Consider the following 12,126-nt stretch of genomic DNA (forward strand, 5'->3'; position numbering starts at 1 on the left):
TCTGAAAAGCAGCAAAGAATCAGGAATATTCCTGGGATAAATTAAGCAGCTTTTGATTGTCTGACTATGAACTGTAGTGGGATTTTTGTCTTCTTTGGGAATGATACCCTGCAGCAAGCAGTGTGCACAGACAAGATGGAAGTTGGACCCAAAGGAGTGGTGCGAGGGCACTGATCTCTCGTAGGCTATTACAAGCCTGCATAGGGGAAGCCACTTTCATTTCTCATAGATGGAGAGATATTCCTTGCCATTGAACCTCAGGGGACCACAATTTGAAGAAACAGAAAATAAATTAAAAATGTTCTGATTCCTGTGGGTCAAGAGAGTCTCTCTTCCTTCTGTTCTGCAGGGACCGTCAAACAAACAGCAAGACTTCCATCACCATTTTCAAGCTACACCAAGACCAATGCTAGCAAAAGCAGAAGGCCAAAAGATGGAACCTTGTTTACAAGTGTACTTTTCAGATTCCTCATTATCAATGGCAGGAGAGTTCTCAAAATAAAAAAGACAAAAACACAACCTGGGCAAGTACAGAGGGGACAGAAGTTCCGACCATTTTAGCTTCTATGTGCTGTTTTCTTTCATTCTCCAGAGAATTCCATGCTCTGGACTGAACTGAAGAGCAGAGGGACTTGTGTTGTGGGGAGTCTGGAAAGCTCCAGGATCTGAGCATGACTGCGCTGAGCTGGGAGTGAGGATGAAAGCAAGTCACAAAACCCTTGGTACTGACATCTCCAGTACAAACTCCAATAACTCAAATTGCCAAACTGCAGCCCAACTGAGTGTTAACCAGAGTACCAGAGGACTCTGGGCAGTGGTTGGTAGAATAATGGCAGCAGACATCTTCCATTCGACGTCTGCAAAGTTGTCTACCCCATGGCTCTGGCAGATTGTCCACAGATAGAGGAAGAAACAAAGAGCCAACCTAAAAAACCCAAACCTATAACTTTTTTTTTTTTTTCTAAGAGAATACAACAGACTTGGAAAAAGTCTGAAGACAGGGCTATCTTTCCTCACAATAACGTTTTTTAGAAAGGAAGTTATCATTACAACATGAGCCTAGGTATACATGGAAAACCTGGCTTGAGCCTTAAAGCTGTGCAGTAAATGGAGGTGCTGTGGCCACAGGAAGTGTGTGAAAGGAAGATTTCTGGATCACTTTCAGAGATTTTAGGCCAAGTGAGCCCATAGTGTCAGGGCATAATATGTCTGAAAATGGTTTTGTTAATAACACAGCTTGAGCAACTGAAATAGCAAAGGGCTGACCACAAAAATCTCATCAGTGCTGGTCAGTCCAGGGCAGCTGAAATTCAAGCTCGGAGCCATTTCAAATCGTTACACAGCTGGCTAAAAAATAATCTCCCACGTAACAAGAGTTTGGAATTTGGGAATGGATGAACTTCAGTTTGAATTCCCTGTGCAATTTTTTTGTTGTTTGTAGTGATGGTTCCAGCAATCTTCAGGCTGCCAGAAAATCTGGTTTTAGAGAGTGCAAGTGGACACAGCTCAGCCTAAGCGGGCCGATCACGCACCCAACACAGCCGTCTGCAGGATGGGAAACTCACATCTGGCAGTGTGACAGAGCAATGACAAAAACCATCCCTTGAAGCGTGGTGCCTTACGTACACAACCTGGCCGAGGGGTCCTCTGCCCATATCCACATGTCCATAAATATAAGACAATGCAGCATTGGAAGAAGATCTAGGAATGTATCAGAGGCAAACCTGCCACCCAGGAGTAGCAAGCAAACTGATCAAGTTATTCAATGGAAGCATGGACCTTGTTCCATCAGCTGAGATCTCTACTTGCTTGTTTGCAGGCAGGGAGCAAGCACCACAGTCCGGTGGCTTTGGAGATGCCGAACTCAGCAGTGGGACTCAGAGCTGGGGGAGGTGTTGGCAGTCCCTGCCCTGCACCAGGGTGGGTGGGTGTCCCAGCAGGACAGCTCTGTCCCCAGCTGCCACTGTGGCTCCTATTGTGCAGAGAGGAGGTTCCTGGGCCCAAAGAAGAGCTCCTCAGAGGGGCTGCAGAGGGGATGAAAAGGAAGGAGACCCCCAGTGGGCTTTTTTCTTTTATCTTGCAGATGAGCCAGATGGCAGGAGCAGCAGAAGCCAGAGGAGGAGCATGAAGTGTTTAAGAATCAGATTGCTAAAATACAGGGAAAACTGAAGCCAAAAACTGGGCCTGGACAAAACAGGGCACCAGAGTGGAAAAACAAGCACAGGAGAAATGTAGCCAAAAGGCAAAAGAATAAAATATAACAGCTCGGATCTATTCAAATTCCGACTCTGTGTTTTCAGGAGAGGTGACTTAGAGAAACCAAAGTCCCCTTTGTAGCTGCAGCTGCTCAGTTATTGGCCCCCACACTCCCTGTGCTGCGGTGCCAAATGCCTGCAAATTTCTCTCATGATGTGAAAAAAGGGCAAAAGGCACAGAGTGACTGGTGGGTCCGCCTGGCATCTTGCATGCAGCAGCAGCAGCAGCAGCAGCAGCAGGCAAACACTTGGCTCATCTCACAGGTGGGAAGGATTGGCAGCATTGCCACTGCCCAGGGCAGCTCCTGCCCACCCACAGCTGCTCTGCATCAAGCCCATGATGGTGGGAGCACATAGCATTCCCCTCGCAAGCCCTCCTTCCTTCCAGGGCTTCCTGCTCCCTCTGGAGGGATGCTACTGAGCTGCGTTTCAGGTGACTTTCAGATAGGGGTTGCTGTCAGGCAGGAAGACGCCTTGCTATGGGATGCTGGAACACATCCTCTCTTCTCAAGAGGACTCTCATTTTTCAGAGCAAATGCCCATACGAGGAGCGTGATGTCAGCCACACCATCTGTGGGACACATCGTGCTCATCCATTACCAACCGCAGACTGACGGGCGCTGCTGCTCCATCAGCCCCAGCGGAAGCATTACAAACCCAGCAGCCACCCCCCAGTTTCAGTAATGATCCCGTGACACTTTGTGGAAAAAAAACCAACATTGTATTTGATTTACAATTAACAGGATTTACAAATAATGACAAAGAAACAGATTAGCCATGAAATTAAGATGCTTTTGTTGATGAAGAAGTAGCTGGCAAAGCAGCTTTATGTAGCAGTCATGTACCTCAGTCCTACACGGTGTACAATAACTTACAGCCCAGGCAAGGTCAGGAACAGTAACACGCAAATGCAACAAGTCGAGTACAAAAACAAACAAACAAAAGCCCTCTCAGCCCGCTGGACTGGCATTGGTGAGGCTTCCCATTTCTGTAGCTGGTGGGAAGATCCACTGACAAATACCAGGAAGCTTTCCGAAAAGAAAAAAACCAAATCAGCCAACGGTAGAACCGACCTTATGGCCACACGGCAGCCTGGGTCAGCGGCCGAGGCTGGTGGTGGGTGCTGGGCAGGGCAGGGAGTGAACTCACACTGATGGCAGCGCTTCCCTAAAATGCTACTTCACTGCCAATGCTGGCGAGACAAAAGGGAACGAAGATCTCTGATGTGCAATACAGCAATTGAAGAAGGCGTACCGAGCTTTTGGATTTGTACGTAGCTTACATACATTGTAAGCACACACTTCCCACTAGTGATTTCAACTGTCTTTGCTATGGGTTGATGGTGTTGTTTGATCAGATGCAGAATTCCAAGGCTCAAAACTGAGTGGTTTTCAACACGTGGGCATACAGGTTTTCCAATATCGTACTAGTATTTTACATCACAAATACAATAAAAACAAGTGATGGTAATTCTAGGACAGTTCCAAATAAAAAAATCATCAGAACCATTCTAAAATAAGATATTATACATAATCAGATCATGTTAAACAACACACTCTCGGCAAGCGGCTAATTACAAGCATTCTGCTGGTCATGGTTTTCACACAAAAGTCATTCAATAGCACATAAATATTTCTTTTTCTGATCTGCTTCTTTTTACAAAACCATTCATCAGATTCACAGAATTAGTACAAGTAAGGCACATTAGCATATATCATTAAACTCACATTGATAACAAAGGGTTGTGAAGATTTAAGGACTAATTCTCCTTTGCGGTGATTTCTGAACCAAAAGAGACCCTCTATCAGAAGAACCCTCCTCACAGCCACGGCATCACTGTCACTTCCATTGCAGCCAACCGTGCTGGGCGCAGTACTGTGCTTTACTGTGGGCATAAATAATTAACCCAAGAACTGTGTGTGGCAGCAAAACCCATTGGCAGATCTCATGGAGAAATTGGACACGTTGTTTACTACGTTCATTATGAGCACAGACGAAGTTTTGGAGCTACGTGGAAGTCAATTTCCAGTTATCAAAATAAAAGGGGATATTGCATGGTTCTCTGAATATGCTGTTATTTTCCTAGTACAAATATTGCTTAAAATATAAAGGATGCTATAATATTGAGTTTACTTGCATAATGAATTCTAAATGCTGATGTCTTAGATTCTATGCAATTAACTGAACTACAGACTTGCCTTCCTCCACCCCCCACCCTGCCCCCAGCCAAAGGATTCTCCTTCCCACAGAAGATTCATTTACACACAACACAGCTTTTAATTAGAAGCATAATTTACAGTAAAAATTTTTTACATTACACCTCTGCTATCAAAAAAACATGAAATCTTTCATTTAAAGTTGTAATTACACATTAAAAAATAGAACACTATTTCCTTAACAGGAAGAATGAATTTGAACATCTTCAGATCAGATTTCTTTATTGCGGCTTTCGAGTCAAAGGTCAGTCACTTTATTCTCTAACGCAGCTGCTATTTGCTGTAAACGGAAGGCGAGCTGCATTTTTTGTGCAGCTGGATCCTCTTCAAGTGCATTTATAATCTGGAAGAAATAAACACAGAATGTTTAGAATCCTTTAGCTTAAAATATACGACGCCGTTCCCAGACCGAGTGTTTGACACTGCTTTGGTTTCCAAGCCTTTTGCATTCACCTGGTGCTGGAGATAAGGTCCTTCTATGGGTCCCACATTCTGTTCTACACACGAAGACAGTAAAAGTGCCAGCCTCCAGTATTTTATCTAAGTTACCACGATGTTTTGCATTATGCTGGGATCCAAGAAAATTAATAGATAGCACTTTATCTTTTGAAATACTGGATTGCAAGGCGGAGCAGGCAGCGGGAGAAACATCAGAAACACTGCCTTTACAGCCAGTTAAGAGTTTTACTTGCAGAGCACCCTACGAGGCTTGAGGGTCATCTACCAGCAGTAATTAAAGCTCTCTCCCTTTGGCTTTGGCTATGAGCGGTTCCTGGGTGGCACAGGCGAGGGCAGTTCCAAGCGTTGGCAGTCTGTGAGCAGTGAGAGGAAGGAGATGGGCCGTCACAGTGCTGTGGAGCTGCCAGCCCCCCCTTTGCTTCTCCAGGTAGAGCTGAGCACCACACGGCTCAGGAAGCACAGAGCCCACCTGAGCTGCGGCCCTCACAGCCCCCGCCGTATGGACTGTGTGCAGGAAGGGTATGTGCAGGAAGGCCCGACGCCAAGACACAAGGGATTTCAAAATGAGAGCTCGAAAAGGTCAGCTGTTATGAGAAGGTTTTTCTTCAAATAGAGTTTTTAAGGGCTTCTCGAGATCAAATTTCAAAGGTTTTGAAAGGTTTTCATTCCTACCATCCTTTAGGGAAACTCTTCCACCAACTATTAGATTTCTCCATTAGGGGAATGCACGGTATGGCAAAACTGTTCTTTTTCTACAGCCGGCTTTATTAATAAAAGTCAGCCGCTGTCAGCAGGCAGACACCTTTAGCTGTGTTTAAATACTACCTAAGTTGGCAAATATAAGGGCTGGAGAAATAGAGTCTGCTTGTCACTACCTGCGGTTCCTGCTGCTTCGTGTGCTTTATTGACAATGGAGATTAATGCAGTCAGTTTCAATCCAGCTAATAATTTCCCTTTTGAGGACTGGTATGGCATTAGAGTTTCAAACACTGGAGCAAATTTGTTTAGAAATCATTATTTTAATGGATTTGTTTTCAAAGCGTGAAAACATTTTTACAAGACAGAGTTAATAAACTCTTATTACGGTATTTAAATAGGGCCTAATTTAATTTGATATTGTTCCCCTAATTTAAACATTTACACCTAGCTGTAACGCCTCAAATCGAGACTAAATAATTCATGATTATCTCTGCTGGTGAATATAACCTTCACATAAATGTGGACAATTAGAGCTTACCCACTTAGTCACTGTCAAGCCCTGCAGAGATGCGCAGGGTGCAGCGCGTGCTGCAGCCGCTGCTTCAGCAACAAAGATAAGGGCTGTTGCAAAATGTTCCAATTTATGCAAATTAAAGCATTTTTATGGAAAATAAATAAGCTCAATTAATTTTCCTGAATAGTTCTTGACGTATTATCTCCCTAACTCTGAATTAGCAGCCTTTTGATCAGAGGCATCTCGTTGTTGTACAGTGATGTATGCAAAAGAAAGGGCTGCAGCTCTGCTTTGTTGTTTGCTGCCTCGCCCCTGATAACCTCCAACTGATGGCTGAGCAGAGAGTAGGCGTCATCTGTGCTGGCCTCCAAATTGGAGAATCCCAAAACCATGGCAGGGAGCAGGGACAAGGGAGTGTGGCAGAAGCAGGGCTTTATGATTCATCTGTCACACAGGTTTCTTGGGTGTATCCATAAAAGGTCAGGCCACAGAGATCATAGAATGACTTGGGTTGGAAGGACCTCAAAGCCCACCCAGCCCCGGCCCCTTCCATGGGCAGGCTGCCACCCACCAGCTCAGGCTGCCCAGGGCCCCATCCAACCTGGTGTGGAACACCTCCAGGGATGGGACACTCACAGCTTCTCTAGGCAACTTGTGCCAGTGCCTCACCACCCTCTGAGTAAAAAATTTCTTCCTGATACCTAATCTAAACCTCTTTTAATTTAAAATCACTATCCCTTCTCCTCTAATACACTTCCTTCAGGCACCAAAAGGCTGCTATCGGGACACCCTGAAGCCTGCTCTTCTCCAAGCCAAATGACCCCAACTCTCTCAGCCTGCCTTCATGGAAGAGATGCTCCAGTCTCTGATCATCTTTATGGCCCTCTTCTGGACCTACTCCAGCAGGTCCATATCCTTATATTAGGGTCTCCAAAGCTGACCGCAGTACTGCAGGTGGGCTTTTATGAGCGCAGAGCATAGGAGCAGAATCACCTCACTTTCCCTGCTGGCCACCACTCTTCTGATGCAGTCCAGCATACAAGTCATCTTTTTCCAGATATTCTGGAATATGTTGAAAATAAGTTTACTCAGCTCTGGGGATATGTAAATCAAAGCCATTAAGTTTGTCAGTGAATCTCCAAGCACTTTTCCTACTAACCCCATTGCAAGATGTCTCAAGATGAGCTGGTTCTCCTTGCTTATGTCTGTTTTAAAGCTGTAGGAAGCAGCTGCAATGAAGCTGGGTATGAGACTTGCTGCCTTTTGTGCTATATTTAAGTGAAAACAAGAACTGTGCTGAGGTGCAAGACAAATTGAAGCGAGCTCATATGTGCTGCACTCCTTTTTTTTTTTTGATTCAGCATCTGTTCTTACTCGCTTTGATTTAATTCTGAGAGTTTTCTGGAGGCATTCATTTCCATGGAAACCTTTGGATAAAAGTTTCCTTCTCTCTTTTTGTTTTCAGATTAAATTTGGAGAGCCATAGCCACAGTCCAGCGGCACTGGGATATTCTTTGTCCCCCTTTCCTCAGGGCCTGAAGAATCCAAGAAACACTTTGGACTGAATCTGTGAGCCTCCTTTTGAATCTGACTATTCTCAGCAGTTCTGCTGCAGTTTACCTTGGGCAGGCACTTCATTTGGCAAGGCAAATTGGGAGCAGCAGGACACATGGAGGTTCTAAGTGCAGCTTAACTAATGAAAGAGGCACTGTCCCATTCCTAGAAACAAAACAAGTTTAATGGATTGTTCCTAATAGAAAAAAACTAATGGCTTAAAACCTGACAAAGGCTCTGACGATGGCTTTTTGCTTGGTGACATTCTTATTTCCTAATTCTTGGAATTTGGATGGTAGAACTGAAGAGAAAGGATTTTTAAATCTATTTTTCTTTCAGATCTCATTAAGCAATCACTGACAAAGTCAGATACCCCATAGTGAAACTTCATTTCTAAGAACATACCCTAGAGCAATGTAATTTCCAAGGAACATGTCTGACCACAGAGTTGGAGCTTTCTGTTCAACACTGCTTTTACCTCATTATCCAGGGAAAGTTAGCCTTTATAACTTTTTATTGTTATTATACGTAAAAGAAAAGAAACCCCACTTCTTACCTCATCATAGTATTTGTTAGTGTACTGGTAGAGTTGGTGTAGAGCCACAAGCGTGTTTAAGGAATCAGTATGTGCCTGTTAAACAACACACATGAGCAGCAAATGTCAAAATTGCATCACAGACAGTTGAAAGTTATGCACACATGTGACTGTTGGATACAGCAGACAGTCCCGTTTTCAAATTCAAATTCAAGTTCTGCATCTTTTACCTCCTGCTAAGTGGAGGAAAAAGGAGTGAAAAAACTTTAGTCTGGTGATTTTGAGATCTAGATTTTCCCACTGTTGTTTTTCCAGCCTGTCTGCAGCTCCAACACAGGATGTGGAAAATATTTTGAACTTTGTCAAACCACAGATTACAGCTGTAACATCTGTTAAGAGCATGGGTATGTGTAACTAAGGTGTTCAGTAATCTATGTACTGCTGAAATACCACACGTTGGTTTTGTCACCGCTGTGTTTGTTTGAAATCATTTCTTCAGCTCTTTACAACTATTTGTAGTAGTTCACACCTCACTACAAGAAAGGTGTAACTCATCAAGAGAGCAAATGCATGTACATTTGGAAAAAGCCATTTGAGTCTTGAAGATGGAAAGAAGAGAGACAGAAAGGTAAAGAGAAAGGGACTTTAAAATGAAGCAAGAATTATCCCTTCCATTACCTCTCCCTTCATTATCCTCATGACATTTAACTTACACAGTGACTGCCCTCTACCTGTACTAAACAAATGCTTTTCATTCACATGTATAGAATTCAAGCCTCTTGAATTGTAGAGACTTTAGATTTTTAAACCTGTTAAGAAAATAAAGAATGGCAAAAAAGTTTCTGGCATAAATGAGTATCCAAGCCATAAAGCAGCAGAGGAACATCCATCTTTTCTTACCCTACAAAGTCACTTCCAGAGCTGGTCAAAATTTGCAACGTTCTGTCAGTCTTTTCACACTTACTTTTATCATAATTTATAGTGTAATTAGAAATGATCAGCACATGCTGATTTTAAAACGTTCTTCTGAACTTACTTTTAATTACCATTTTTAAAATAAATAAAATGAACTGGAAAATGAAATGTCACCACATGTGAGCTTTGCAGTGACTGACAGAAAATAGAAACATTCTCCTGAGAATGATCTGCAAAATGCTAGGTCCTAAGGGCATTGAAATAAACAAACCACAAGAATCCCCACATTTCTTTATATCAGTAAGACTCTTGAAATAACATAAGCGAGTAAACAAACCAGTCACAGTATCTCTTTCAGATTGGCAAGGGTTTCTGCAGGTTCTCTGAGTTGAATCAAGTGCTTTGAAAGCACGGGCCTGGTCTAGCTAAGCTGAGCAACATAGCAGACAGGCTTTTGCAAGAATGAAGCAGATTTTGCTCCCTTAATCTCCAATTGGAGCCCGCAGCTAGCAACCAACCTCCTCTGCTCTCCTCCATTACAGGTAGCACCAGAGAGCCTATACTGTGAAAAGAAAAAGTGCAAATCAAGCAAGCTCATGATGAGCTTCTTGTGTGTAAAGTAAAAATATTGCCTTCATATAGACAGCACTAAAATGTGCTGTACTTAACGTATGCAAATTCCCTTTCATTTCTGGAGTCAAATTCTTGATGTGGTAACACTCTGAACCCAGTCACTACTTGTTATGTACTTGTCATCAGTATAGTCAATGCTAAAAATCACCTATGTGCTACAAAGAGAAAATACCTTTCAACAGTGTTGTAATTTTTCCACAACAGATGTGAAAAAATCCAAACGCTCTGCAATGGCATCTAAATCACTCAAAGAGATTTGTATGATAACCATTCTTGATTCCATTCACTAATCGACACTTCAAAAAGCCCAAATGCACTACACCAAGCAGGAGTTTTTCAAAGAGATATGAAGTAGCTCATTTGATGCTTAAATACACAAAACCCCCACTTGTCGAGTTAGGACGAGAAGACAAAAACAGTGCAATACTTGGCTTCAATTTCAGGACAAGGAAACTGAATTCATCCTTACCCTAGAGATTTCTGCTAGATGGGTATTCATATCTTGATCACTAACCGGTACCATCTGACGAATACCTTTGTAGTAACTGCAACAAATGAAAACAAATTTTCACTTAGATGAAATACAGTGTGGTTTCCTGGTAATTCTGTATTTTGATTTCGCAATTACTTTAAACAGCTTTCCTAATAGTGCAGATGTTCTACCACAACAGACCAGTGACTCACTTAGTTCCTCAATTTCCCAGCAGTCATTAGTACTTGATACCCCTGTAAGAAAGGCAAATTGCACCTGCTTGCACAGGGCCATAGCACAGGACAGGAATCCACTTATTACCCCGATGATGATTCTCTGAGGTCTTAAAACTTCTGAAGTAACCATTTAATAAGAGTTGTGTTAGAATTCCCAAATCAGTAATTGAATGAAGTCAGAGACTGGATAGAAATAATGCTTTTGTGAAAATGTTTTTAGGATTTGATTCCTACTCAGTTATGGAAGTGCAGCACTGGTTAGACAGATCAGTGGGTAAGAACAGTCATCATGGAGAACAGCACTGTGTTCTCCCCAAATAACTCTATCCATCTGTTGCACTGGGTCACAATGACACTTCATTTCAATGCTGTGAACACTGCTGCCAAGGAAATGTTTTAACATTCAGGTGTAAAATTTTTAACATTTGACTGCTGACTTTGCCTCAGCATTCACTTTTCGTGTTACTGAGTGTATTTGCAAGGCTCTATTTGCAAAACTCTAACAATCTCTGCATCAACATGAAAAGTCTCTTTATACTTACTCTTCCACCATTTTCTTATAATTAGAGATCTCTTTCGCATAAAGTAATTTATTACTTGGAGAATCCTGAAAAAAATCACAATTAAACTTGGTTGATTTATGAACCACTCTGAGAGGCAACATGAAGTCAAGAACCTACGGTCAAGCCTTTCTAATCATGTGCACTTGAGCTTTGCAGATTTTAACATTCCAATGCCTATTATTAACATTATTGATCATTATGAACATTTACTTTGATACACGAGGAGACTGTCTTTAAATACAGCATTATTGTTGGGTTTGACAAATATATCACTGGAAGATGATTTTAAATTATGGTGGACATGAAATAATCAGTTCTTAAACTTGCTTTTTTTAAAAGCAGTTGATACCTTCTGCTTTTTAGGACTATCAGTTGGCAGACTACACAGTAACAATGACAGGCTCACCAACTTGCTAAGTGGTGAAATGCTAACTTCATTATAAAACTAGAAGGAAACTATCACTGCTGTATCTTTTCAGAGAATTGGTATTGTCTAGGACAACGCCCTGTGTTTTGTCAGGCATGAATGTAGTCAGGATGTAGAATGCAAATTACTTACTCTGCTTAATTTGTGCTCTGTTCTTGTGCAAGCATCCATGAAAGTCTGTGCAATGACTGACAAGGAAGCATCCACTACTTCATGAACGTGAACATCAAAAATGAAGTGGGGATTTTTCAGTATGTTTACCCAGAATCTAAGAGGCAAGCTGTGAAGAAAGGAAAAAGGTAAAAAAAAAGAATCTTCTGCACAATAAATGTTCTACAACAAACAAGTCACATGGAATTAAATATGGTTTTTGCATTTTGATCTCCTCACTACTCTGAAACTTAATTTTATATTTCAACAACTACACACTCTGTCTTTTGTCTACTTTCCATGTCTGGAAACAAAGCCTTTACGACTCTGGCAGAAAAATAAGAAAAGCTTATTGGAGAAGAATCCTGAGTGTCCCAGAACAGCAAGAGGAGATGGCTGTGTGTTTAGAGAAACTACCTGACCAACATTTTCTTAGATTTTGTGCACTGACAGGCAACTCTGGTCCCTTTTGCCTTTTGCTTTCCTCTTCTCTGAGGA

The 12,126-nt window shown here is 42.2% G+C and overlaps 1 protein-coding gene across 4 annotated transcripts in view; it reads right to left on the minus strand.

The window, feature by feature from the left end:
- Positions 1 to 2,953: 2,953 nt before the first annotated feature.
- The window catches only part of PLXNB2 (plexin B2), a 249,335-nt gene continuing 240,162 nt past the window's right edge, over positions 2,954 to 12,126 (minus strand). For all 4 annotated transcript variants that reach the window (XM_085218291.1, XM_085218311.1, XM_085218302.1 and 1 more), the window contains 5 exons: positions 11,611 to 11,758; positions 11,031 to 11,095; positions 10,250 to 10,325; positions 8,254 to 8,328; positions 2,954 to 4,814 (listed from right to left, as the gene is read on the minus strand). In XM_085218291.1, the coding sequence (XP_085074417.1) occupies positions 4,710 to 4,814; positions 8,254 to 8,328; positions 10,250 to 10,325; positions 11,031 to 11,095; positions 11,611 to 11,758 (469 nt within the window). In that variant the 3' untranslated portion in view covers positions 2,954 to 4,709. The remainder of the gene's footprint in view (positions 4,815 to 8,253; positions 8,329 to 10,249; positions 10,326 to 11,030; positions 11,096 to 11,610; positions 11,759 to 12,126) is intronic.

This window comes from Meleagris gallopavo, chromosome 1 (assembly GCF_905368555.1).
Source record: "Meleagris gallopavo chromosome 1, MGAL_WU_HG_1.1, whole genome shotgun sequence".
In the NCBI taxonomy this organism is placed as follows: domain Eukaryota; kingdom Metazoa; phylum Chordata; class Aves; order Galliformes; family Phasianidae; genus Meleagris; species Meleagris gallopavo.